Genomic DNA, 24,744 nt, shown 5'->3' on the forward strand with positions numbered 1-24,744 from the left:
CCTTAAAACAAAATGGATAAATGCAATGATCTGAGAGACAGGGTGACTGATTCCTTCCTGAACAAACATGGATCAGAGGAAAAGGAGTGAAAATACAGGAAGTTTCTTGAAAAGTGGATGTCATGGTTATCACCAAAGGGGTCAGGGAGAAATTAAAGAGAATTCCCAAATCCTGTTACAGTCTGTGGGGCTTCCTCCCAGAAAAGTGGGGAATTTCCTGTTTCCCCAAAGAACAAGTGGGGTCCCACTTGTCCTGCCCTGCCCTCTGACTCTACTCAGCAGGCGGTCCTGCTAGTCAGTGGGGCTTACTCCCAGGAAAGGGGGGGACAGGAGGGCAGCCTCAGAGCCCCCTCCCTGCACCTCTCTGCTCAGAAGGCAATCCCCATACAGTCAGTGGGGCTTAGTCCCAGGAAGGGGGACAGGAGGGCAGCCTCAAAGCCCACCCTGTACCTCTCTACTCAGTAGGCAGTCCCTGCGCCTGTCCCTGCTGACTCCTGGGTAGGTGTGGGTTGGACTGGAGCCAAGGAACTGAGGGTGTTGCGCAGGCTCCTGCCCTCCTTTGGTCCTCACAACAACCCTGTGAGGTGGGTGTGGCTGAGAGAGTGTTGGCCAAGGGCACCCTGGACGCATCCTGGCCAGTGGGGCTGTGAGCCTGGTGAGTCCTGCCTGGCGAGGGGGGCAAAAGGTGGGTTCGGCGTGCACACCGGAGCTGTTTCTCGCCAGCGGGGGCCCATCAGGCTTCCCCGGAGAGAAGGCTCGCGGCACAGAGAAGAGTCCGGCGGCAGCGGGCGCCTCGCGGCCCGGAGCTCCCTCTGTGCCACGTGGGCCGAGACTCCCCCCCAACGCGCCCAGCGGCTTCACCCTCGAGAACCCGTGTTGAGCAGGTGCCAAGCGCTTAGCGGCGGGGAGGAGCCTCCTCGGTGAAGCACAAGCGTCCTGACGCTCCAGCCTCCCCGCGGCGCCCTCTTGGCGCGCGCACGGAGCAGCCGCGCAGGGCAGCCGGTCCCCAGGCGGGACCAGGAGCGCCCCAGGCGGTGGCTCTCCTTGCAGTAGCCCGGGTAGCTGCCTTGGCTGGCAGCCTCAGAGCCCCTCCCTGCGCCTCTGCTCAGCAGGCAGTCCCCTTACAGCCAGTGGGGCTCACTCCCAGGAAGGGGGGACAGGAGGGCAGCCTCAGAGCCCCACCCTGTGCCTCCTACTCAGCAGTCAGCCCCCTTATATTCAGTGGGGCTTACTCCCAGGAAAGTGTGGGCAGGAGGGCAGCCTCAGAGCCCTCCCTATGCCTCTCTACTCAGCAGTCAGCCCCTCATAGTCCATGGGGCTTACTCCCAGGAAAGTGTGGGAAGGGGTCAGAGCCCCACCCTGGCCTTTCTTCTCAGCTGGCAGTCCTGTAACAGTCAGTGGGGCTTACTCCCAGGCAGTGGCATAGCTAATGATGGTTTAGCCCAGTGCCAAACTGAAAATGTTGCCTCGGAAGTGATGTCACAACAGGAAGTGACATCACACCCGGGTTTTTCAAAAAGTGAAAATTGGGAGGAGCCCATCTCCTCCCCCCAGCAGCTCACCACCCACTTGCTCTGCTGCCTCCCCTCAGTCAGTGTCATAGCTAAGGCATCTATCTGCTACCTGAAATCAAAGAAGATTTGTAGCCCCCCTCCAGACAAAAATCAAATTTAATTAAGTAAATAACTAAAAAGTATGCCACTTATCGGTCAGAGACACTGTGCTGGGGTGAAGAGGGATCGTTATTCTCCCCTTGCTAAATATAAGAGGGGCACCACTTGAAAAAGTGCCTATTTACCCAGTTAGCAGGGGTAACTGTATGGAAATACATGGAAATGAGAGCTGATGAGAGTTAATATAACACCTTATTGGTTTCATGCTGTATCATGATAACATGTCATTGCAACATGTCAATAACATAATAACATGTCATTTCCTCTCAGAACAATCAGTTTCATTGGTCTGTTTTGAGTTAAGAAAATCCACTTTTTGTTCCATAAGGCAGTTATGTTTTCATTTTATGGTTAATTGGCCATAACTTGATAGAATACAGATATTTGAATGCAGTTTGCATTCAGCATAAAATTACCTTTCCAGTGATATATACCATGATGATATTGTTCATACATACCAAGATTTTCACAATTTTGGTCACTAGTGTCAAGCTCAGCTTGTTGCTCCCCTAAAGCTTGATGCCTGGTTTAGCTACTACCCCTTGCACCTCCTTAGCTACACCACTGCTCTCAGGAAAGTGGGAACCGGAGGGCAGCCTCAGAGCCCCTCCCTGTACCTCTCTACTCAGCAGGCAGTCCCCTTACTGTCAATGGGGCTTACTCCCAGGAAAGTGGGGACTGGAGGGCAGCCTCAGATCCCCTCCCTGCGCCTCTCTACTCAGCAGGCAATCAGGAGGGGCCTGATCCTGAACTCTCAGTGAAGGACCACTGCCAGTGCTGAGTGTTGCAAATGTACCATAAGTTATATAGAATATACCTCTTATATTTACTGCTGTAGAGTATTAATAAAACTGTGCCTGGAACATCTTCCCACAATTCATCCATGCTTCCACCTCCTCTACTTCTTTTTAATCCTTCATCACAACCCACCTTTCCCATGAACCCTTTTGCCAAACATTATGTTACAGTTTCACTAAGCCACTGTAAGTGAAAAGGGTAAATAATTACATCGTCTTTCCACAACTGCAAGAGTGGGAGGTGCCTTTCTGCCACTTTTCTTGCTTGAACTTTGCGGTCTGCTCACTGTACAGCAAGAGGGCCGCAGTGGCTGTGGGTGTGCCTCAGCTACCTCAGTTAGAGTATACTACTAATAATGCCATAGCTGTGGTTTCATGCTCAAGTTGACCAGCTCGTGCAGGAAGATGTCTGTGGCTGGGTAGGCGTGCCTCTTTTGGCTTTCTGAAGGTGCCCTTATAAAAATATAGGTGTGGAGAATACGGGCATCGATCCCGTTGCCTCTCGCATGCGAAGCGAGCGCTCTACCATTTGAGCTAATCCCCCTGTTGGAGAGAGGCAGGATGCAGTGGCTATTCTGAAGGAGGAGAGATGAGAGTCCCTGGACTGTCTGACAGCCAGAAAAGAAAAATAGCAGCTCTAAGATCTGGAGAATGCAGGCATCGATCCTGCTACCTCTTGCATGCTAAGCAAGTGCTCTACCATTTGAGCTAATTCCCCACTCTATGGGCAAAAGCTTCTTGGGCCACCTGGCTTTGGAAGGAACACACTTCAACATCCTCCAGCCAGAGAGCTACTTCCAGTGGCTGGCTGGTTCAGAGGTATGTATCAGTTTGAATCCCAGGGGAGGCTATGCATGGAGGGAGGAGGGGCTCATATTTTTATGCACTCTCCACCACCATTTGCTTTGCTTGAGCCTGCTGCTTCATTCAATGACATGAGGACCACAGGGGCCAAGGTGTGGGCAGCCTGAAAAGGAGAGCAATAGCTTCAAAGGCTAGAGAATACAGGCATTGATCCCGCTACCTCTCACATGCTAAGCAAGCACTCCACCACTTGAGCTAATTCCACATACTGCAACCAGAGATGTGACCAGCAGTCTCATAGCCCAATCCTGAGCTCTTCAGCGCTGGTGATGCAAGTGTTCTGCTGGTGTTGCAAACATGCCGTAAGGCACACCCACACCACCCTGCTGCAAGTCAGTGCAGGTGCCAGCCCCGCGCTGGTTGGCACTGAGCCCAGCGCTGGCCAGATGCTGCCCAGAGCTAGGTAAGAGCTAGCAGTGAGGGCCTTGGTATGGAGGAGGCAGTGGCATCGCTAGGCTGGTGTGAGTGGTGCAACCCGCACCAGGTGACGCGCTGGGAGGGGGTGATGTACTGCCCACCTGCTGAGCACTTGTGCGCAGGAGGGAGCATGGCTGGCAATGCGGGGTGTATGGGAGAGGTGTGCTTGTCTGCCTCCACTAGCCTTCCAGAAGGAGCCTTTCCATCCAGAGACTGGAGGGTTATTTGGTGAGTGGCTGAGCACTCAAGAATGCGCCCATGCAGTTCCCTGCAAACCTCATTTAGTTGAATGAGACTCACCCCCCAGCAGCTGAGTGTGTAGCATAGGATGGTAGTCTCCAAGGCTGCCATCCTAGACACACTTACTTACGTGGGAGTAAGGCTCAGTGAACTCTGTGGGGCTTACTTCTGAGTAGATGTGCTCAGGCTGCTGCTGCCCTTTCCCTTGCCAAGAACAAACACCATTTCTGAACAGAATGGGAATAATACCATCATGTTATATATCATTTGATGCATAAGTTCATGCAGAATGCATGAAACAAACCACACTGAAATACCTCTATTCTATCAAACGTTATAGCCAAGAAACCAGCAGGGGCGGGGCAATGACGCATCACCATGTTTACTGCCGGGGGTATTGCCCCACCCACTGCATGGGAGGAGGTCCATTATGGGGGTGACTTGCTGACCTCCCGCACCAGGTGATGCAGACCCTAGTGACACCACTGAGGGGAGGCATTCCAGGGTGGGAGAGGGCAGCGCAGGGGGGAACCAGAGCAGGAGGGGGTAGGAATGGCAGAGCTCTGCAAAATAACCAGTGCAGACTAGAGAAGTTTCATTTCAGGGCTTGGGGCTTCCCCAGGGGAGGAGACCTCTGGTGGCTTCTGCAGGACTGCAGCATGCAGCAGTAGCTGCTTTGGCACTGCTGCACCCGGCAGCAGCCCCGCCTTTAGGATTGGGTTGTCAGTGAGTCAGACTAGGGTGATAAGAACACCGAGGACATGGATTCAAGTCCCATGTGAGCCAGCAAGCACAGAAAGGTGTTTGTGATGTGGGCGTGGGCATCTCTTTTGGCTTTTTGTAGGTTGCCTTAGAAAAAGTGTGGTGTGGAGACAGGCGTCAATCCCAGATGTGTGGTCAAAGGGGTGGGCAGCCAGAAAAGAAAAGCAGCAGCTGCAAGGGCTGGAGAATGCAGGCATCGATCCTGCTACCTCTTGCATGCTAAGCAAGCGCTCTACCATTTGAGCTAATTCCCCATGCTGCAGGCAAATGCTCCTTCTGGCACATAGCCTCAGAAATACCTAGGAAGGAAAACATGACAGCATCCTCTGGCTGGAGGCCTGCTCCCACCATCAGGTCAGGTCCCAATTGGCTGCCTGATCTAGAAGTATGTCTGTTGCCCTTGGTACCAGAGGTTGTGAGTTGAAATCTTCAGAGATTTCATGCAGGGGGGAGATTTTATGCATTTTATGCAGAGAGGCCCACACCTTTTTATTGCCCTTGACCACCACGTTTGTTGCTTGAGCCTGGCAATCCTCTCCTGCAAAGTGGCCCCAAGTGCCAAAGGCACGGGTATAGCTGGCTGCTGCAGTCAATAAAATGGTTGGCAACCTTCCGTCTCGAAAGACTATGGTATAAGCCTGCAGCAGCTGGTATTCCCAGGTGGTCTCCCATCCAAGTACTAACCAGGCCTGACCCCGCTTAGCTTCCGAGATCAGACAAGATCGGGCATGTGCAGGGTAACTGTCAATAAAAGTGGACTGCAAATAATATAAAGGCTGTGGGTGTGAGCCTTTGCATTATTTTTTGCATGGTTCTGTTGTTCTGTTTGTTTCAACAAGCCAGCAGAGAACAAGAGGGAAGAGGTGATGGAGGATGGATGGTCTGTCCAAAAATAAGAGAAGGTTGGGCTCTGAAATGGATACTTTGCTGTGCTTCACTTCCCTTTCCCTGTTCACCCAGTTACAAAGGTGGGAAACATGGGGATTATCTGCAAATTCAGGCAGTAGATCCACTAATCTAATCCCTTATCATTTTGATAGCAGTTATGGATATAATTTCTTTTGAAAACTAATCTTAACATTTAATCAAACTGATGCAAGCACCACAGTCAGGTCATAATGGGTGCTATATTGATTCCCAATGAAGCCTTGTAAAAACTTGTCTCTTTTAATTATAAAATGATGTGTCATGTTACAAATTCATGTACAAGAAATCAAGGACAACAAAGTACTAATTATCTCAGACAGAAACAGTGGCATCACTAGGGGTGCAGGGATGCAGACGGCACTGGGTGACATCCTCAGGGGATGTCACCCCTACTGGCCAAAATTTAGGAAACTTTTTGGAAAATTAGCATTTATGAAGAATACCATCATGCTATATAGCATTGGAAAGGTAACTTTCATGCAGAATGTAATGAAACAAACCATGTTGAACTATCTGTATTCTATCAAATGCTATGGCCAATTAACCAGAAGAAGAAAACATAAGTACCTTATGTTACAAAAAGATTTTCTCAACTCTTAACTGACCAATAAGACTGAATGAGACTGATTGTTCTGAGAGCCAATGAGATGTTATTATGACACAGCAGGGAACCCATAAGGCTGTGGTTCTCAAACTCGCAGACAGTTTGAGGACTGCAGTAAGTCCTTGCAGGGGAGGGGGAAAGGCAGTGACGCGACCCCCAAGATCACGTTGCTAAGACGGCTGCAGGGACTGGCATGTACTCACCAGTCCCTGAAACAGCCTCCCTGGGGTGCAGGGAGCCCTGCGCGAGCATCTGCAGGGCTCCCCAAAGCTTAAAAAGTGAAACCGCAGCAATCGCGCCCTGCCTCCGCAAAACTGGAAGTGGAGCGTGATTGCTGCACTTTCACTTTTCAAGCTTCAGGGAGCCCTGAAGGTGCTCATGCAGGGCTCCCTGCACCCCAGGGAGGCTGCTGCAGGGACTGGTGAGTACACGCCAGTCCCTGCAGCCCCCTTAGCTGCCTTCCCCCTGCTCCCACCCCTTAAGGGGAAAGAGGCCAGGGCCTTCTGTCTGGGGCACCGTGACACCCCAGTTTAAACAGCCTTGCCATAAGGTATTAGTATGAGCTCTCATTTCCAAGTATCAGAGCCAATACTAAAATTCTTATTCAATTGTGTGTCATCAAGTTTTGTTGGTTACTGATTTGTTGGGTGACCTGCATTGTTATATATTTAAATAAACAAATGAAGTGAACAGGGGTGACACCAACCCTAGTGATGCCACTGCATTTAGGCTGTGCAAACGAAATTGCATTTTATTCTGTATGGTCTGGTATGGGAGGAGGTCCATTATAGGTGACGCAATGAACCCTTGCACTGGGTGATGCCAACACTAGTGACACCTCTGGACAGAAATAAGATGACAGAAATATTAGCTGAAAACCTATTATTCCAGTACATGGTAAACATAGCTTGTACATCTGCAGAAGTCAGAGGCAGACTGGATGGGTGTGGAAGGTTAGCAGGGTGAAGCAAACACTTCACATGTATGAACTGGATTGGGGACAAGTATCCTCTGAACCAACCCATTCATTGGGCAATCTAGTTATCCTTGGAATGCATATAGCACATTTGCAGCCCAATCTGATCCCCCCACCCCATAGAATGAAGCAAGTAGGTGCAAACTGTATGCTATGGTGGGAGGGGGAAGCAATCAGACAACCAGCAGGAGGTAAGTAAAAATATTTACTTATTTACAGGAGGTAAGTAAAAATATTTTACTAAGGGTGCAGTCCTAACCCCTTATGTCAGAGCTTCCCAGCACTAGCATAGCAGTGCCAATAGAACACATGCTGCATCCTGCAGTTGGGTGTCACTCACGGAGGCCTCCTCAAAGAAAGGGGATGTTTGTTCTAGTACCTTAGAGCTGCATTGCCCTTATGTCAGTGCTGGAAAGCACTGACATAAGGGGTTAGGATGTGCCCTAAGTAAAAATAGAATCCTGGCACAAGTCGTTGCCTCCAGCTACACCTACAAATTGGTGTAACTACCTGCCACAATGGCCTCTGAAGCCTTGCTGTTGTAGGTTTATCTTTCTCAAATCACATTGAAACTGTACAATGAGTGGTTAAACCATTAATACATGATGGGCATGACAAAAAGGGTAGCTAGAGTTTCTAAAACAATCAGAAACCCGAGTGCTTTTAGGAGAGCGTTTTCCTTCCCATCACTCTCCACAAGGCTCCCTTCACGTCCTTGTTCCTCAGGCTGTAGATCAATGGATTGAGCACAGGAGTGATCACCATGTAAAAGACAGCTCCTAATTTGTCCTGGTCTGAAAAAGATTTTGTTTGTGGCCTCATGTACATGGCCAAGGATGAGCCATAGAAAATTCCAACCACAGCAAGGTGGGAGCCGCATGTAGACAGAGCTCGACTCCGACCTTTGACTGATTTGATCCTCATCACTGCCAGTCCAATGCGCCCGTAGGTCACAAGAATGAAGGCAAAGGGCATTAGAAGGGTGAAAGCACTGGTTCCTGATGACAGATTGACCTTCCCTGAGGTATCTGAGCATTCCAGTTTTATTATAGCTAGCACTTCACACATAAAATGATTGATGACATTACGGCCACACAAGTGGAACTTCAAGGTGAAGCACGGCACAACTGACAGCATAAGAGCAGCAGTCCAGGAGAAGACAGCCAGACACACATAGACCTTTCGGCTCATGATGAGCATATAATAGAGAGGGCTGCATATAGCCACAAAACGGTCATATGCCATGACAGCCAATAAGAAACACTCTGTTACTGCCAGAAAGAGAGTAATGCTCATCTGGGCAAAGCACTTCCCGTAGGAGATGATGGGCCTCCCCGTAAAGCTGTGGGCCAGCATCTGTGGGATAGTGCAGGAGGAATAGCAGATGTCAAGAAGGGAGAGGTTGCCTAGGAAGAAATACATGGGAGTGTGAAGGTGAGAATCCATTGTGATCAAAAAGAAAATCAGGCAGTTTCCGAAGACGGTGATCAAATAGAGGAACAGGAATGCGAGAGCAAGTGACATCCGCACCCAGGGCTGGGTGGAGAAACCCATCAGGATGAAGAATTCCGGCTCTGTGTCATTATTCCCTCCAAAGTCTACAGAATTGTTCATTTTTTCCATAGTCTCTGTTTATCTGCATGGAGAGTGAAAAAAAGAAGGTGCTACTTAACAGCTTCCACAATTTTATTCTATACTGTGGACCGGGGGGAGTTTGTTGTCCAAATCATATCTGTCTGCATGCTATATTTAATTATGAATTTGAATTACGAAATGGAAAGTGGGCTTTCTTCCCCTTCCCCTACATGCTTGCCTCACTTCTCATGACCCCAGATGTTCAGGTAGGAGTATTATGTTCAAACAGGGTATCTACAGGTGAAATCCAATGCACATAGGCCAGATTGTACAGTCAATATCCCAGAAAAAAAATCCAGGAATTGACTGTATAATCTCAAACTCCATTCATTGTACACATTTAGGCCTTATTGCCACCAGGATCCACCCCCTCCTCCCCCCAAACACCCCCTGCTCTCTTCCCTCCTTGCTCATGACAAGCCTTCTCCACTTCCTTCCCTGCCCTGGTGCAGTCCAGGGTCCCTGGTGGTGGGGGTCTACACTGCAGCTACTTTGTGGTGGCAGCTTGAAATGGCCTTGCAGCAGTGTGATCTTTGGGCTGTCACTGGGCATTTTACAACTGTGGGCTGCTTGTCCCACTGCCATAAAGGCCCATAGGATTGGGCTGTAAACTATTCAAAGTACTTCATAATCATTATCTAAGGAATCTTTGCAAGAACCTTGTAAGTTAGCAGAGTGTTCTCACCTCCTTATTGGAAATGGAGGAAAGGGACTGAGAGTTAGTAGCTTGACTACTAGAGCTGCCAGATCAGTCAGCTGGAGGAAAACGATTACCTTTAATGCTCCCATTGTGGTGGGACAAGAGGCAGTAGCTAAGGGCACAATCCTAACCAGGTCTACACAGAAGTAAGTCCTATTTTGTTCAATGGGGCTTACTCTCAGGAACGTGTGGTTAGGATTGCAGCCTGAGGGCCCAAACCTACGGTCTGCACTGTGCCTCCGTGGCGCGGACCACAGTCGCAAGCTCAGCTCCGGCCGGCGCTGAGCCACCGCCCGGCGGGCGCCCGCGTTCTGCAGCTCGGCGGTGCCTGCGACTGCTGGGCTGCAGAACGGCAAATGGGGCCGGAACGGGGGCGTTCCAGGGAGGGGGGAGGCCGGCGTGATGCGGGGAGGGTGGGCATGCCAGAGGCGTGCCTGGGGGCTGGTGGGAGGAGGATCCGCAGAGCTCTGCTCTGCAGGATCCTAGGTGTTCGTGGAGGCTGTGTGCCTTACATGAGCACCTTTAGCGGCGCCCAAAGGGTGCCGCTAAAGGGAGTAGCCCCACTGCGGATGTCCCTTGCTCCTGAGGTGCCTCCCACGGTAGCACGGGGAGCACTGGATTCAGCGGCAGCCCTTGTGGATTGGGCTGCCCGTTAGGATTGGGTTGTCAATCTCTGTCTGCTGCTGCAGGACAATCAACATGAGTAGGGAATTTCCACTTCTGCACTTGGCAGAGACAGTTCCAGTCTGCACTTTACCAACACTGAGTAGTTACTAGTAGATAGGTCCTCCTTTTGATGTTAACAGCCTGCACCCACCCAAGGGCATCTGAAGCAGAGATGCCCTGTTCACAGTGAACATTCTGCTATATAGGTATTATATACAAATATGATCTTTGTAGATCAGGAGATGTTAGACCAACTGAAATTAATAACTTAACTGGATATGAACTGATCTGGAACCATTTAAAAATCTAGCAACTGTTCTCATTTTTGTAGATACCCCTTTTGGGTATCTAAGCTTTTGGGTATCTAAGTAGAATTCGATATTCTAAGCTAAACTGGAACTGGAATTAGTTATGAAGGGGAAACAAGGAAGTTATCTTAAGGCCCAATCCTATCCAATTTTCCAGTGCCGGTGTAGCCGTGCCATTGTGGTAGGGAGGCAGTCACAGATCCCTCCTCAAGGTATGAGAACAGTTGTTCCCTTTCCTCGGGGCGACATTGCGGTTGCACTGATGCTGGATAGTTGGATAGGATTGGGCCGTGAATCAACTGATCTGAAATTCATATACAGTAGTAGCAACTTGCAGCATTTTACTTACAGTCAGTGCAACCCTATGCATATTTACTCTGAATCAAGTCTCATTCAATTCAATATGTAATATAGCTGTGTAAGGTATGGTTGCAGTCTGTATCTATGAGATAGCATATGAATTTTCTGTTTTGACTGTAGAATCTACAAACATTTGAATATCCAGTAATATCCTGGAAGGACTTACCTTATCTTCTGGCCCAGGAATCATCTATCCTTACATAAATGTTTTGTCCTTTGATGTTTGGTAGTGCTGGATCCCACAGTTCAGAGACGTTTCTAAAAGGATATGACAACATCTCATAACTTGTCATATAATAGGACTGGTTTAAGTGTTGCTTTAAGATTTTGTTATCATGACAACAGGCTAGGAAAGATTGCAAACATTAAAAAAAATTTAAGATCAGAGAAATATGTAAACAAATTGATGTGTTAATGATAATCAATGGAAACTATTAACAGCTGTACTGAGTCAAATGGCAAGCTACCATGCGAAGCAAAAACCAATCAAGCACACCTTTCATCTAATATATAGTGTCATTACCTTATTTGTGCAAACAGATATAAAGACAACTGTATAAAGTCAAAGATTTGGGGGAATTGGCATGATCATGAGTGGTAAATCCTTTTCACTTAAAAGCAGTAGTAAGAACTAGTCTAGACAACACGGAGTAGCATAATTGCAAGCAAATCCATTTGTGTGCTTAGAAAGTAATGAGAGTCTTCTCATTATGATTCAGAAGTATTGCCAACAACCTTTATAGACCTAAGTCATTTCAGGTCTGAGTTCAGAGAGGCTTAATAGGTACCCTTTGGGAATATAGCTAAAATCAGCAATAAAGTAATAGCTTACATGGGATAATTAACATCAAAGCTAGGTAGCAAAATTTATTGTCAAAATTGTACTTCGCTCTTCTGAATTGGAAGAGTTCTGCTTCCAAGAAGTGAGGGAGTGCAGTCTTCTGAAGTGAAGGAGGAATGCAGTGTAAACAAGAGTTTTGATTCCAGTGAATTGAGTCTTATTTCTCCCAGTCAAACTGAAAGAAACTGAAGGTGCTTAAATATCTATGGTGGTATACCTGCTATGTTTCTACCCAATACTGTCAGTAGATGTCAAGCAGCTTCAGATACCCTTCTTACAATGATATTGCTAAGGAATTCCTGGATGTCTATAATGAGACCTTTATCCATTACAGATACTGTTCTAGGTGGGTGCAGACACAGCTCACATGGGACCCTGGTCAAACCTGTTGGGTCTCGCTCTTGTTTTCCCTGTGTGAAGTACAACTCAGTCTCCTCTGTAGCTGTTCCAGAATTAATTGGTAGTATTGAGCTTCTCTGAAAACCAGTGGCAGGTATTAGATGTTCTTGTTGAGCAACGTAATTATATACCACTTGTCTGCCTTCGGGAACAGACAGACTGAGTGAGTGAGTGAGTGAGTGAGTGAGTGAGTGAGTGAGTGAGTGAGTGAGTGACAGCACAATCCACCCCACCAAGTGTCTTAAAGGTACTGAAAAGCACATTCACAACTATAGGTTGAGTCTTATTATTCGCAGGTCTCACATGGATGGCAAAAAACACACTAAAGCAAATAAATTTAAAGAACAAAGTGGCTTGGCTCCTGTGATTTAAAAACAGCCTTGCAGACCTTTTGAAATGCACACAGAGGCAATCAGTCTCTCTCCAGGCACTTAGGCTTCACTAGGAGGCAGCAATCCCTCCCTTTCCTCCAGGAGCCCCAGCAAGGGGGAAAGAAAAGAGGAGGTGATAATAGCTGCCATTAAGTTTTCTTTCACTTGCTCATGAGGAAGGGAGGAGTGAAGCCAGCAGAGAGAATGACTGATGGATGGAACAGCCAGCTGCGCTCTCTCACATTAACTGTTTTGACTGTTTTCCTTTAATTTAAAGGCTACTTATCACATTGAGATAAAAAAAAATCTGTGGATAATTAGGTTATACCTGTAATCACTTGCATGACTGTCTCTCTACATCAGTAAAAAGCAGCTTTTAAAACTGTGATTTTAAAAGGATGCATTTTTCCCCACTCTCCAGGGATCAGCACATTCCTCCTCATTTGCAGGGGTCGTATGTGTTGAGTCAAATCCGTGTATAAAAAATCCATGTATAACAAGACTGGACCTGTATTTGGGAGCAGACTGAGCAGAGCTGAACCCGTGCCTGGACAGGATGAGTTTGTGCTAGCCTGGGCAATCCAGCACAGGGGGTGGGAGAGGGCAGCAGGAAGGAAGAATGGAGGTGGTGAGGAAGTGTTTTTGGGTGGGGGGAGGGCGACCCAGAAGGTGGAACGGACCCACGAGGGGGTGGGATCAGCCACAGCAGTGCAGGATGGATCCTTACCCCCCCCCCCGCTCCCCGTCCCCAGCTTGAGCAAACTTACATGGGCTGCTTGAATTTGCGCCCAAGAAATCACAGGCACAGATCTAAATAGGCTGGCTGGCACGCAACACAGGCTAAGGGGAATAAAATACTCCAAGTTTCACCCCAGCCCTCATCTACCTTGCCCTGGATTCAGCATAGGCCAGTCAGCCTGCCTGTTCCAGTGTAAGTTAGGATTGTGCCCTCTATGTGTGCATGTGCGAAAACCTGGATTACAAGCTTTGCATTCTATTAAATGTGTGGCTTTATTGTATTAAAGCAGCCATTTTCAACCACTGTGCTGTGGCACACTGGTGTGCCGTGAGTGGTCCACAGGTGTGCCACAGGAATTTGAGGGAAGGTCATTTATTAGTAGGTTCAGTAGGGATGTGAGGCCCCCACCGGCAGCATTTTGTGCCTTGGCAATTATCGAAAACCTGATGGTGTGCCATGACAGTTTTAGTGCCTTGTCAGTGTGCCGTGAGATGAAAAAGGTTGAACATTACTGCATTAGAGTCTGTACAACTTGTCTGGATTTTAAAACCTGCCCTTGCCGTGTCACAAGGCCTTTGTGATGGCATGTATCAAAGTGTCTCTTAGAGTCTGAAGGTAACATGAAAACACATGAAACAGTTCCTGCTTGTGTAAAGGCATACATGGATGGATAGAACTGATAACTTGGATCCTTTCCAATCTGGTTTGCAATCTGGTTTTAACACCAAACTGCCTTGATGGCTCTGGTGGAGAACAGGTCCTTGGGGATAGACGGGGCAGCACGGCTCTGCTAGACAACTTGATGTCTTTTGATACCATCAGCTGTGGTAACTTATGGGGTTGGCTGGGAGAAATGGGACTTGAGGGCACCATTTTACTGTGGCTATAATCCCACTTCTTAAACCTCTTCCAGAAAGTGATACAGAGAATCTAATGCTCTACCTGATGGCCATTGGATTGTGGGGTGCTGCAAAGTTCCAACTTATCCCCCATGCTGTTTAACAACTACATGAAACTACTACAAGAAGTCACCCAAAGGTTTCGGTTGAAGTATCAAGCCAATGGCACTCGGACCTACAATTTCTAGTCATAGAGAGGCGGTGTGTGGAAGCAATTTTGGCCTTGATGAGAGCTAACAAACGGAAACTTCACCTAGAGGAGATATATTCATGATTCCTCTCTTATGCAGGGGTGACAAAACTTGCTTAATCTAAGAGTCACATATGATAAATATCTGATGTTTCAGATCCACAAGAGAAGTGTTTGAGAACTGCAATATTTAAGAAGCATTTAAATTCTTAAATATACGTATTTACTTACCATGAACATTAAACTTATGTTTTCATCCAGTAGACTCTCAGTTTATACTTGGTAAATAATTACAAAGCTTGAAAAAATTTATTTACAGTTTTTATTAATTGTGATGCTAAAAGCAGCTCAGCCAATGTATTTTGAGGAGCTGAACATAATGTGTCAAAGAGCCACAAGATGCTTGCAAGCCAGTGGCATACCTAAGGGGGTGCAGGGGGTAGCAGTTGCACCGGGCATCAAGCTTTAGGGGGGCAACAAGCTTAGCTTGATATTAGTGACCAAATTTGTGAAAACCTTGGTATGCATGAATAATACCATCATGTTATATATCATTGGAAAGGTAATTTAATGCAGAGTGCAATGAAATAAACTGCCAGAAAATGAAAACACAACTGTCTTGTGGAACAAAAAGTGGATTTGCTTAACTCCACACTGACCTATGAGACTGATTGTTCTGAGTGCCAATGAGATGTTATTATGATACAGCATGGAACCAATAACTTTTTATTTTATTTATTTACTTAATTAAATTCAACTTTATCATACAGGGGAGGGGGGCTACAAAATCTTCTTTGACCCCAGGAAGCAGATAGATGCCTTAGCTAAACCACTGATTGGGGGAAGGCAGCAGAGCAAGTGGGTGAGCTGCTGTGGGGAGAATTTTCACTTTTAAAAAGCCGTGGCGTGATGTTACTTCAAGTTGTGACATCACTTCAGAGGCAACATTTTGAGCTTGGCACGAGGTACACGATCATTAGCTACGCCACTGGCTTTGGCCACCCCAGTATTATAAGAAGTGCACCTTCTATGTTAGCCATATTTTTTAAAAAAAATTTCTTATCATAATACAATATTACTCAATGAATTTTCTTCCAAAAGTCCTTTGCAGAGCTCCCTTTATATCTCTGTTTCTCAGGCTATAGATAAGGGGATTGAGCATAGGGGTGATGACTCCATAGAACACAGCAACTAGCTTGTCATGATCTGAGGAGGTTTTGTCCTGGGGTCTCAAGTACATGGCCATAGCTGTGCCATAGAAGATCCCTACCACAGCTAAATGAGAGCTGCAGGTAGAGATGGCTTTGCCCCGGCCTTGTGCTGAACGGATGCGGAGGACAGCCAGCCCAATGCGCCCATATGTCACCAGGATGAATGTGAAGGGCACCACCAAGACCAGAAAGCTGGTGACAAACATAATGATCTTGTTGAGGCGGGTATCAGAGCAAGCCAATTTGATGAATCCCTGTAGCTCACATGTGAAGTGATTTATCACATTGTGGCCACAGAATTTCGTGGGTTGCACAAGTACTGGTAACAGAGTCAGCAAGAAGGCACTAGCCCAAGACATGACCGCCAACTGGACACACACCCACCAGCTTACAATGAGAGTGTAGTGCAGGGGACTACATATAGCCACAAATCGATCATATGCCATCACAGCCAGGAGCAGGGACTCTGTCATCCCAAGGAAAAGGCTTGTGTACATCTGAAGCAAGCATCTGGTAAAAGAAATAACTGGCCTTTCAACCAGACAATTGATCATCATCTGCGGGATGCTGCAAGATGAGTAGCAGATGTCAAGGAAAGAGAGATTGCAAAGGAAAAAGTACATGGGAGTGTGCAGGGCAGGATCAGTCACAACCACCATGACAATGAGCCCGTTGCCAATCAAAGTTACCATGTAGACTACTAGCAGGAACCAGAAGAAGACAGCCTGGGCCTGGGGATGATGGGAGAGCCCCACCAGGACAAACTCAAAGGTCTCATTATTGCTCATGTCCTCCAACATTGTTGATGCTTGCCCACCTGCAAAGGAAACAAATCAGAGACAAAGAACAGAGAGATGAGCATGACCAGAAGGTCTCTTTTCACAACTGAGCAGCTATGCTGTGACCTCTTGAAATTGCCTCCAAAGGCTGTGTGATGGGAGTATGTAGTCAATCCATGTCCTAGAGGCTAATCCATTCAATGAAGCAGTGCTGGCAGCTCTTGGGAGCTTACACTGTGTCCTCCCAGACGGAACTCCATCTGAACAGCCAGCTTCTCTTAGGCTGCCTGAGGAACAAAGCACAGGAGAGTCTCCCTCTGGGGCAGTGGGTCAGTAGCTACTGGGATCCTTTTTCCCCTTTCCTGCAAGAAGTTCATAGTCAAAGAGATGGCAAAGAAGAATGTCGCCACAGAACACAGCATGCCTTAATGGCAGAATATGGTTGCATGTCAGTGCCCTGGGTTGGAGTAGTCACCTTAAAGCATAACACAGTCGACAAAATTTTGCAGGGTTTTTACCATCAGGGCGGCAAGTTCTTTCTGAGCCTACTCTTTGAAACGTTTGGAATGACTTGACTTCATGTTTATGGAGGCCACGTGCAATTGTTTTACGGTCTGTTTTTCAGATGGACATTTAATTAGGGGAACAGGGATCGTGTCATGTAAAGTGAGTTCATGTGAAATATCTGCATACCCAGTGGGACTGTTCTACTCTGTTCATCCATCTTGACAGTGTGCGTGCCGGCTGTGTGCCACTGACATGGTGACTGTTATCTGTGAAGCTGGATTTCATCAATCCAGATTAAGAAAGCAGCAGTTAGAGTTGAACAGCACAATCCATCAGGCTCAGCCTCCGTTTGAAATATGCGCACCATGACACAGATGGTCCTTTCAACCTGAGCGCAGCCAGTGATAAGAGGATACCTGGGCCCAGAGGCACCTTATAAAGTGCTGTCCTTGTATATTTAGCAGGGAGAGCACAACTAGAACATAAGAACATAAGAACATAAGAACAGCCCCACTGGATCAGGCCATAGGCCCATCTAGTCCAGCTTCCTGTATCTCACAGCGGCCCACCAAATGCCCCAGGGAGCACACCAGATAACAAGAGACCTCATCCTGGTGCCCTCCCCTACATCTGGCATTCTGACTTAACCCATTCCTAAAATCAGGAGGTTGCGCATACACATCATGGCTTGTACCCCAACTACCTGTCTTCAGTCCTGCAGGGGGTCTTTTCCAGTGGCTGATGCTGGTGTCTCTTTTCTTAAAGGTTGTGTGCCCTTTGGGAACAGGGAACCTTCTGATTTATTTTGCAATCTGATCCACTTTGTGAATGGCCATTATTGAAAAGCGCTATAACTGTACTGAATAACGACGACAACAAGAATAATGCCAGACACTGCAGGATGGTAAGAAGCACCACCAGGCAGCCTCACCACCAGCACCCTCAATTAGTACAGATGAGTACATTTGCATTTTCTGCCCAGTGTTTTCAAACTCAAATGCATCTTTTTCCTGTACAAGGAGAGGTGTGTTTAAAAGAGCAGAAGAATCTGCTCCTGCTTTGGGAAGGTGATGCTGTTGTCAAATCACTGCACTGATAGTGTTATGGATTCCTACGTTGCTTCCCATGACCAGCTGACTCTGCAATCTCTTTGCTAAGAAATGGTAATCACTTCAAAAAATAAATCAGGATATTCACAGTACACTCCTGAGTTTTCTGGTGCCCCTGGAGCAGCTGCACCAAAACAGCCACCACTGTATCAAAAGGGCACTGGGAAGCCACCCGGAGTCTCCTCCGGGAAAGAGGACTTTTGTCCCCTTCCCCAAGGAAAGCCCCAAGGCCAGCAATAGGGCTTCTCAAGTCTGTGCCAGCTATTTTACCGATGCAGGCTTCAGAGACTCCATGTCGGGCTTTTCAGCCCAACACGGAGTTCAGAATGTGGTGGAGCAGAGCTCCACCATTCCCACCCCCTCCTGCCTGGTTCCTCCCCCAAGCTCGCCCTTGTTCTGCCCCCCCCACCGGCTCAGAATTTCACTTACCCCGGCCAGCAGCATGTCCCCTTCCAGCTGGTGCTGGGCCCAGTGCCTGACTGGCATGGGCCTGGTGCCAGCACTCCCTACTCGTTGGGTGGGGTAAACTAGCTGTACGGCACATTTACAGGCACACAGCACCAGCACTAGGGCATAGTACTGGCGCAGGGTGTGTTTAGGATTGGGCCCCAGCCTGCAGGTAAAGGAACTGTCAGTCTAGTACTGTCTAGTACTAGCCACGTTTACAAATATCTAAAAATGTCAATGTGAACAGCATCCATGGCATTTTCCATTGTTCTCATTGTAGCCAGAAGTAGAACTAGAAAAACTAAGAATTACTTATTGTATAATAATATCAAAGCATTCTGATTTGAGAAAGGAACAGTCTTCTACCAGCAGATTGCAGAAGAAACATGGGCAAAGATGTGACAGGAATTATCTGTCAGGAATTATCTAGACCAGTGGTTCTTGAACTTCTCCAGCCTGTGGCTCCCCTGATCCTTGTGGCCATTGGCCACGGCTCCCCATTACAACACCTCTCCTCAGTTACCCCCAAAATGGGGGTGAAGGTGTTATAATTATACAGTAGAAACCAAAAAAAACAGCTGCCAGCACTCTGAGGCTGCAATCCTAACCCCACTTTCCGGGGAGTAAGTCCCATTGAACACAATAGGACTTACTTCTGAGTACAGCTAGCTAGGATTGTGCCTTTTGTCTTATAATAGCAGCTAACATGGGAAGTAACCCCCCCCCCCCCCGAAAAGGAGTGTTCTGCCAAATCCCAATCCACTGGGCCTCATGCCCGCTTAAGGCTGATTAGTTTCCCTTGTGAAACTCACCAGTGCAGCAAGCAAAAGTCAGAGTCCAGTTCCAGTCCACAGATTCCAAGTAAACCAGTCCAATCAATGAGAGTTGCCAGATCAGAGTCCAGAGCCAATAAGCCGAGTTACAGTCGAGGTCAGGTTCCAGGTAAGGCAGTCAAATCAGTCAGGGTACCCAAGTCAAAGTCCAAAGTCAATACACCAAGTCACAGTCCAAGGTCAGATTCCAAAGTCAATAAACCCAGTCAGTCTCACCTCATCTCCTCCAACCTGCACTCCTTCTACAACCCACCCCCACTAGTTCCTCCAGGTGCTGTTTATATGCTCCCAGGTTCACTTTAGCCTTTAGTGGCTGCAGCTGTGCAGCACACCTCCAGCTACCACCTGGGCTTTAACCCTGCATTTACTTAGAGCAAGGGGCACTGTGGACACCACACTCTACCTCCTCGCCAGATCTTCCGCTATTCCACTACAAGGAGGCAGGAGGAAAAAGGGGGGTGGCCGAAAAGAATTGGGTGTTTTTATTTTTAACCAATTTTTGAAGACAAAGCCATCAAGAGTGACTTTTTTCTCTTTGTTGAAGGGGGAGGAAAAAGAGAAAGGTGAGGATCCTGGGTTAAGCTGACACAGACTCCAAGCCTATGTAGGTCTACTCAGAAGTCCCATTTGAGTCAATGGGGCTTACTCCCAGGAAAGTGTGGCTAGGACTGCAGACACACCCAGCAAGATTACAACTCACCCCCAAAGTAGATGAGGGCTGCTCACACAGATACACCCCAACATGCAGATGCTACCCCTGTTCCCCCCAGGCAAGACGGAGGGATGCAGGCTGGGCATTTGGACACTCCCCCCCCCCAAGAGCAGGCTGGCTCCCTCTTCCCCAAGTGGAGGAAAGCGCTTTGCTGCTCTCTCTAGGTCAGGCTTCCCTCCCAGTTTGAAGCCTGCCAGGAGCTCACCCTGTGCTGATGAGATGCAGCACCTCTGCTGCTGCCCAGCCAGCCTTCTCCCCCACCTTGTTTCCCATACCCTCCCCACCTCACGCTGCCCCACTGACCTCCTTCTCAGCCTCAGAAAAGCAGCAAGTCAGGAGGCAGCACCTACAGCTGAGCAGTGAAGAGCAGCTGAGGCCACCTCTCTCCTCCCCCCCAGATCCCTGGAGGCTAGCCACTCCTCACTAGGGAGGCGGGACGCACAGATTGAATACCTCAGGGCTCCTCAATTCTAACTGTTTCCACAGGGCCTCTTGCACACAGCCTTAGCGGACAGCGGCCGCAGCATGAGCCATCTTTTTAGATGGCCAAAATGAAGACCGTTCCCTGGGGTCAATGAAGTCTGGAAGCTTGATTCAGGTTATGGATCTGATTACCAGCAATGGGCAGGGGATTTTTGTTTCAAAGGTCAGGCAACGTATGAAAAAAGGGTCAAAAAGTGCTAAGTAGTCAATATCAGAAACCACACTCAATGCAATATGAAAAAAGATAAATTTTAATTATGTCTATGGGGCATGATTTCACTGGAATCCCAAAGGCAGCAGGATCATGCACAAAAGTCATTAATTAGTGCTTAAATCCCAGCTAGTCACTTTTTTCCTCCTAATGATCAGATTGAATAGCAACTCTGTTGCATCATCATGATTTGGTTATAGTGAAGACTTTTGAGTCTTACCCTAAAGGAGTAGGTGTAACAATTTCATTAATTTAAACCAGCTCAGCCTAATTATAGGAGATGGCTTCAACTCTTTCTTTTATTATTATTATTTTTTTTTTGGTGTACAATCCAAATACTGTTTGAGAAACTTTTTACAATTTCTTTCCAAGTGGCAATTTGAATTTCAAGAGTTTGAAAAAAGACTGAACATTTCCCCCTCTAATAACAAATGTGCTGGGGCTTACACATATAACCACTCACTGAAAAAAAGAAGGAAAGAAAAAGTAGGCTACAATCCGGACTACCACACTTCCATTGTTGGTTACTACGGAAAAGCGGAAAAGAATACAGTGGTGCAGTGGCATTTGCAGGGGCAATTAGAGCTGGCCTAAAAGGTCACTTCCAGTCTCCTCCTGAAAACCAGAAGTGACCTTCTAAGGCAGGGGTGTCCAACATAAGGCCGGGGGGCTGAATGCGGCCTGCGGAAGCTTTTTATCCAACTTTTAGGCTCTCAGCTGTTGAGCAGTGCTGAGGTGTTGCTGCTGAAAAGGCAGCCGACATGAACATTGGGCTCTCCAATGAAATGGTGGTGAAAACACCACTCTCAACTATTTTCCTCCTTCTTACATGCAGCCCATTGATTCTACAGTTTTTCTCTCTTCCCTAAATAGTATTTATCAATCTCTGTTTTCCAACGATCATAGGTAATGTATCCCTAGCTTAATTATTCAAATCTACTTTCCAACTTATTGCATACATTCATAGCCCAATCATTTCCTGCGCTGGAACAGGCCGGCCGGCTAGCCTGCACTGAATACAGCGCAGGGTTGAGGCTGGCTGCGAAGTGATTCCCCTTACCCCGGTTAACGTAGCAGTGGCCCAGATGGAGGTTTCTACAAGGTAGGGCAATGTATGTTCCCTTACCTTGGAGTTGCATTGCCCTTATGTCAGTGCTGGAAAGTTGGTTAGGATTGCAGCCTATGTGTGATTGTTAGTATATTACTGGTCTTTTGTTTATTTAATTTTTCGTCCTGTACTTCATTTATTTGATTCCCCCTCCATATTAGAAATAATCCCTAAATCAACTGTGTACTGTGCTTTGAACCCTTTGACTTCTTTCCTTTTCTTCTCTAAAATACCAATTTCCCCTAAGTGTACAACTGAGCAGGTGTACTAACAATGGTTACAGTCCAATACAAAGTAAGGCATACATAACCTGCATGTGAGGTATGTTAACTGCAGATTTTTTCCCCTTTAGAATTACTTAATTCTCCCTTTCAGGTTTTGATTTCAGGGTTTGATTCCTTGATACATTTTGGAGGATTTCCTAATCTATGAGCTTCCAGTGCTTCATTGGGTACAATCCAGTCCTTGACTTATGCCAGTGAAAGTCAATTGCACTGACACAGGAGGGTAGCAAACGTGCTGTAAGGCATGTTGGCGCCTCCTCGGAAGGAAGCCGTGTTACGTGAAAATCTCCTTTTCCCTTCCAAGTTGTGATTTTGTATGTATTATGGACTAAAACTCATGCAGGTCAAACCTCAGAATACAGGACACCCTTCCCCCAGTACACTTTTCCAAGGCCCTGGTAGAAGTCACAAGTTTGCACAACCTCTAGCAATGCAGGGATGCCTCCTGATTTAATTACTGTTATGCAAAACTAGCATGCACCTCCGGAGGAAGAAGTCTATTGTTCTATTGTTGTAGCTTTATCACTCTTAAGCACCTTATGCAAACTGCCTCCCTCCCCCAGGAGGCCAGTCATGGCTGATACCCAGTCATCATTTTCTTGCATGCTCCACGTGTCCTACTGTGTGTAGTGAGCATGTGCATCCAGGAGGCCACATCCGGGGGTCATTCACATCCAGCGTCCAGGTCAGCAAAAAGCCTTTTAAGAGAGAACTTCGCCACATGTGCTCTCTCTCTCTCTCTGGCTGCCCCCCAAGGCACAGGTCCTCCATAGGACTCTTCCACTCCCCCCAACTGCTTCCCAGGACAGGTAACTATATCTTGCGTCTGGAATCTTTTCCCTTCTCCCCCACCTATTTCTCCCATTCTCTCCCCATCTTAGTTAGCAACTAGGTTATGCAGACCAGGGACCCCTAAAATCCTTCCCTACAACCTATCCTTTTCTGATTCCTTCTCGGATGCACCAAATACACGGCACATGCAACCACCATAAAGCTTGGTACACTAGACACAAGTACTAGAAACCTATACTTATCAATTCTCCATGTGCATTATGTTTACCTATGTGTTTTGTAATAAAAATATAATCGTTGATTGAAAGTTATCTTTCTCCCAGTCTCCTTTTTAAGCTAAACAAGGAATTTCTTTGCCTTACGCTGTCTTGTTATCCAGCCTGCGATCCTAAAGTTTCCAAAAGGGTAATATAATAATTCCCCTTAAAACATAACAGCCCTTTTTGGTAACAGCCGGGCCAATGCTCAGAGCGCCTTGCATCGGCATGGCTGCGCTGACGCAACGCTCTGAGGTAGGCGGGGGGCGCGGAGGAGGTGGGAGGGAGGGAGGCATGGCTGGGTGGAGGGAGGGAGGGCGAACAGGGAGCAGGAGGTGGGGCTGGGGTCCTGCAGTTATGCCAGATCCCAACCCCCGTTCCCAGGGAGAACGGAGCAGCTCCAAGTCGCTCTGCTTGCCTTGGACTTGTGCCAGCTCAAGAGGTGGCACAACTCCGAGCAGATCCATAGGTGCCAGCGGCCCTTATCTGGAGGTAAGGGGAAATGTTTCCCCTTGCCTCTGGCTCAGCTGCTTATGGCCCCTGCCCATCGCTGGATACATTGCAAGCTTCATGGCTTGCCCAGTGCAGGCTGGGATTGTGCCCGTTGTCTGATAGAGCAACCAGAGTGCTTAAGTTTGGAGCTATTTGTTTCTCTGGGTGGAGAATGTGTAATTATCCAGCCCGGGTTGTCCCAAAGAGATCAGAAAGGTTTAGGTCAGATCAGAAATTCATGGGAATTTTGTCTTCTTATGTTCTTACACCTTCATAAGGACCAGCCTATGTCCACAAGGAGGCCCCAACTGCTCAATCCCAGCAGGTACAGTGGACCATAACACAGAAAAGAGAGAAAATGGAGATAACTGTTATTATACAAATTATAAAGGAGATGTTTATGAAGATCATAAGGCCTTCTGAGGCCCGTGGAGGCCACATTTCCCCAAATGCAGTCACATACCATGGAAGCATCAAATCTAATATATTAAAAATAAAATATTGAAATGAATGGGGACCCACCTGAAATAGGCTCATGACCCACCTAGTGGGTCCTGACCCAATGTTATTATACAAGTTACAAATGAGATGTTTATGGAGATCATTAAGGCTTGGAGTCTGAATGCTCTTTTCTCCTTCCCTGTACTGGTCATATACTTTTAGGAATAATCGATTATTTAAAGTGCCAAAGTGATATCCTTGGAGTTCAATTAAAGACCAGTCTTGGAATCACCCCTGGGCCTACCTGTCATACTCCAGAGGACCGATAGCATGTTAACCACTAGGGATCAGGTGCATCCTAAATCATTACCTTCTTTCCCCACAAATAGAGCTGTCTTCAGTGAAACGCTTTCCACCATTTTTTCCATTGTATGATGTTTTTCCTCCTAGAGTGGACAAGGAATCTTGAATACCCCTCACAGCTCACAGATCATCAGGTGGAAACAGTGTGAGCATTGATCTTAGCAAAGCCCCAAAGCCCACTTTTGGAACCAAGGCAGAGATGAGCTGTTCCTGAAGGTAACTGAATTTCTCTGACCTTGAACACATGTGCAAGCTTGTTGGCAAGAAGAGCTCTTACTGCTTGACCTGGATCTTGAAAGGTACTTGGAGTAAAGAGTTCCAATTACGACATATCTCAGTCTTCTCTC

General features: G+C 47.3%; 2 protein-coding genes and 3 non-coding genes across 5 annotated transcripts; all 5 read right to left on the bottom strand.

Annotated features, from left to right (window-relative positions):
* Positions 1-2,941: 2,941 nt before the first annotated feature.
* Positions 2,942-3,014, bottom strand: TRNAA-CGC (transfer RNA alanine (anticodon CGC)). Its single transcript has one exon. It is a non-coding gene; the product is annotated as a tRNA-Ala (tRNA).
* Positions 3,015-3,115: 101 nt separating this feature from the next.
* TRNAA-AGC (transfer RNA alanine (anticodon AGC)) lies at positions 3,116-3,188 on the bottom strand. Its single transcript has one exon. It is a non-coding gene; the product is annotated as a tRNA-Ala (tRNA).
* A 1,746-nt stretch (positions 3,189-4,934) lies between these two features.
* Positions 4,935-5,007, bottom strand: TRNAA-AGC (transfer RNA alanine (anticodon AGC)). The gene has a single exon. It is a non-coding gene; the product is annotated as a tRNA-Ala (tRNA).
* Positions 5,008-7,923: 2,916 nt separating this feature from the next.
* Positions 7,924-11,119, bottom strand: LOC136638730 (olfactory receptor 13H1-like). The gene is made up of 3 exons (XM_066612764.1): positions 11,096-11,119; positions 9,819-10,029; positions 7,924-8,666 (listed from the first exon to the last, which is right to left on the bottom strand). Exons 1-3 carry the CDS (start codon positions 11,117-11,119, stop codon positions 7,924-7,926), a joined length of 978 nt encoding a protein of 325 aa, XP_066468861.1.
* Positions 11,120-15,443: 4,324 nt separating this feature from the next.
* LOC136638731 (olfactory receptor 13H1-like) lies at positions 15,444-16,379 on the bottom strand. The gene has a single exon (XM_066612765.1). The coding sequence runs from the start codon at positions 16,377-16,379 to the stop codon at positions 15,444-15,446; it is 936 nt and encodes a 311-aa protein (XP_066468862.1).
* Between the last annotated feature and the right edge of the window lie 8,365 nt (positions 16,380-24,744).

The sequence above is a fragment of the Tiliqua scincoides genome, chromosome 2, assembly GCF_035046505.1.
Source record: "Tiliqua scincoides isolate rTilSci1 chromosome 2, rTilSci1.hap2, whole genome shotgun sequence".
Classification (NCBI taxonomy): domain Eukaryota; kingdom Metazoa; phylum Chordata; class Lepidosauria; order Squamata; family Scincidae; genus Tiliqua; species Tiliqua scincoides.

Coding starts and splice junctions, on each gene's coding strand:
- LOC136638730 (XM_066612764.1), bottom strand. CDS start 11,119: ATGATTCCTGGGCCAGAAGATAAG. Junction 10,030..11,095: donor TTCCTGGGCCAGAAGATAAG/GTAAGTCCTTCC, acceptor ACCAGCCCCCAG/GCACGCCTCTGGCATGCCCA. Junction 8,667..9,818: donor ACGGAGGCACAGTGCAGACC/GTAGGTTTGGGC, acceptor ATTTCTTCCTAG/GCAACCTCTCCCTTCTTGAC.
- LOC136638731 (XM_066612765.1), bottom strand. CDS start 16,379: ATGTTGGAGGACATGAGCAATAATGAGACCTTTGAGTTTGTCCTGGTG.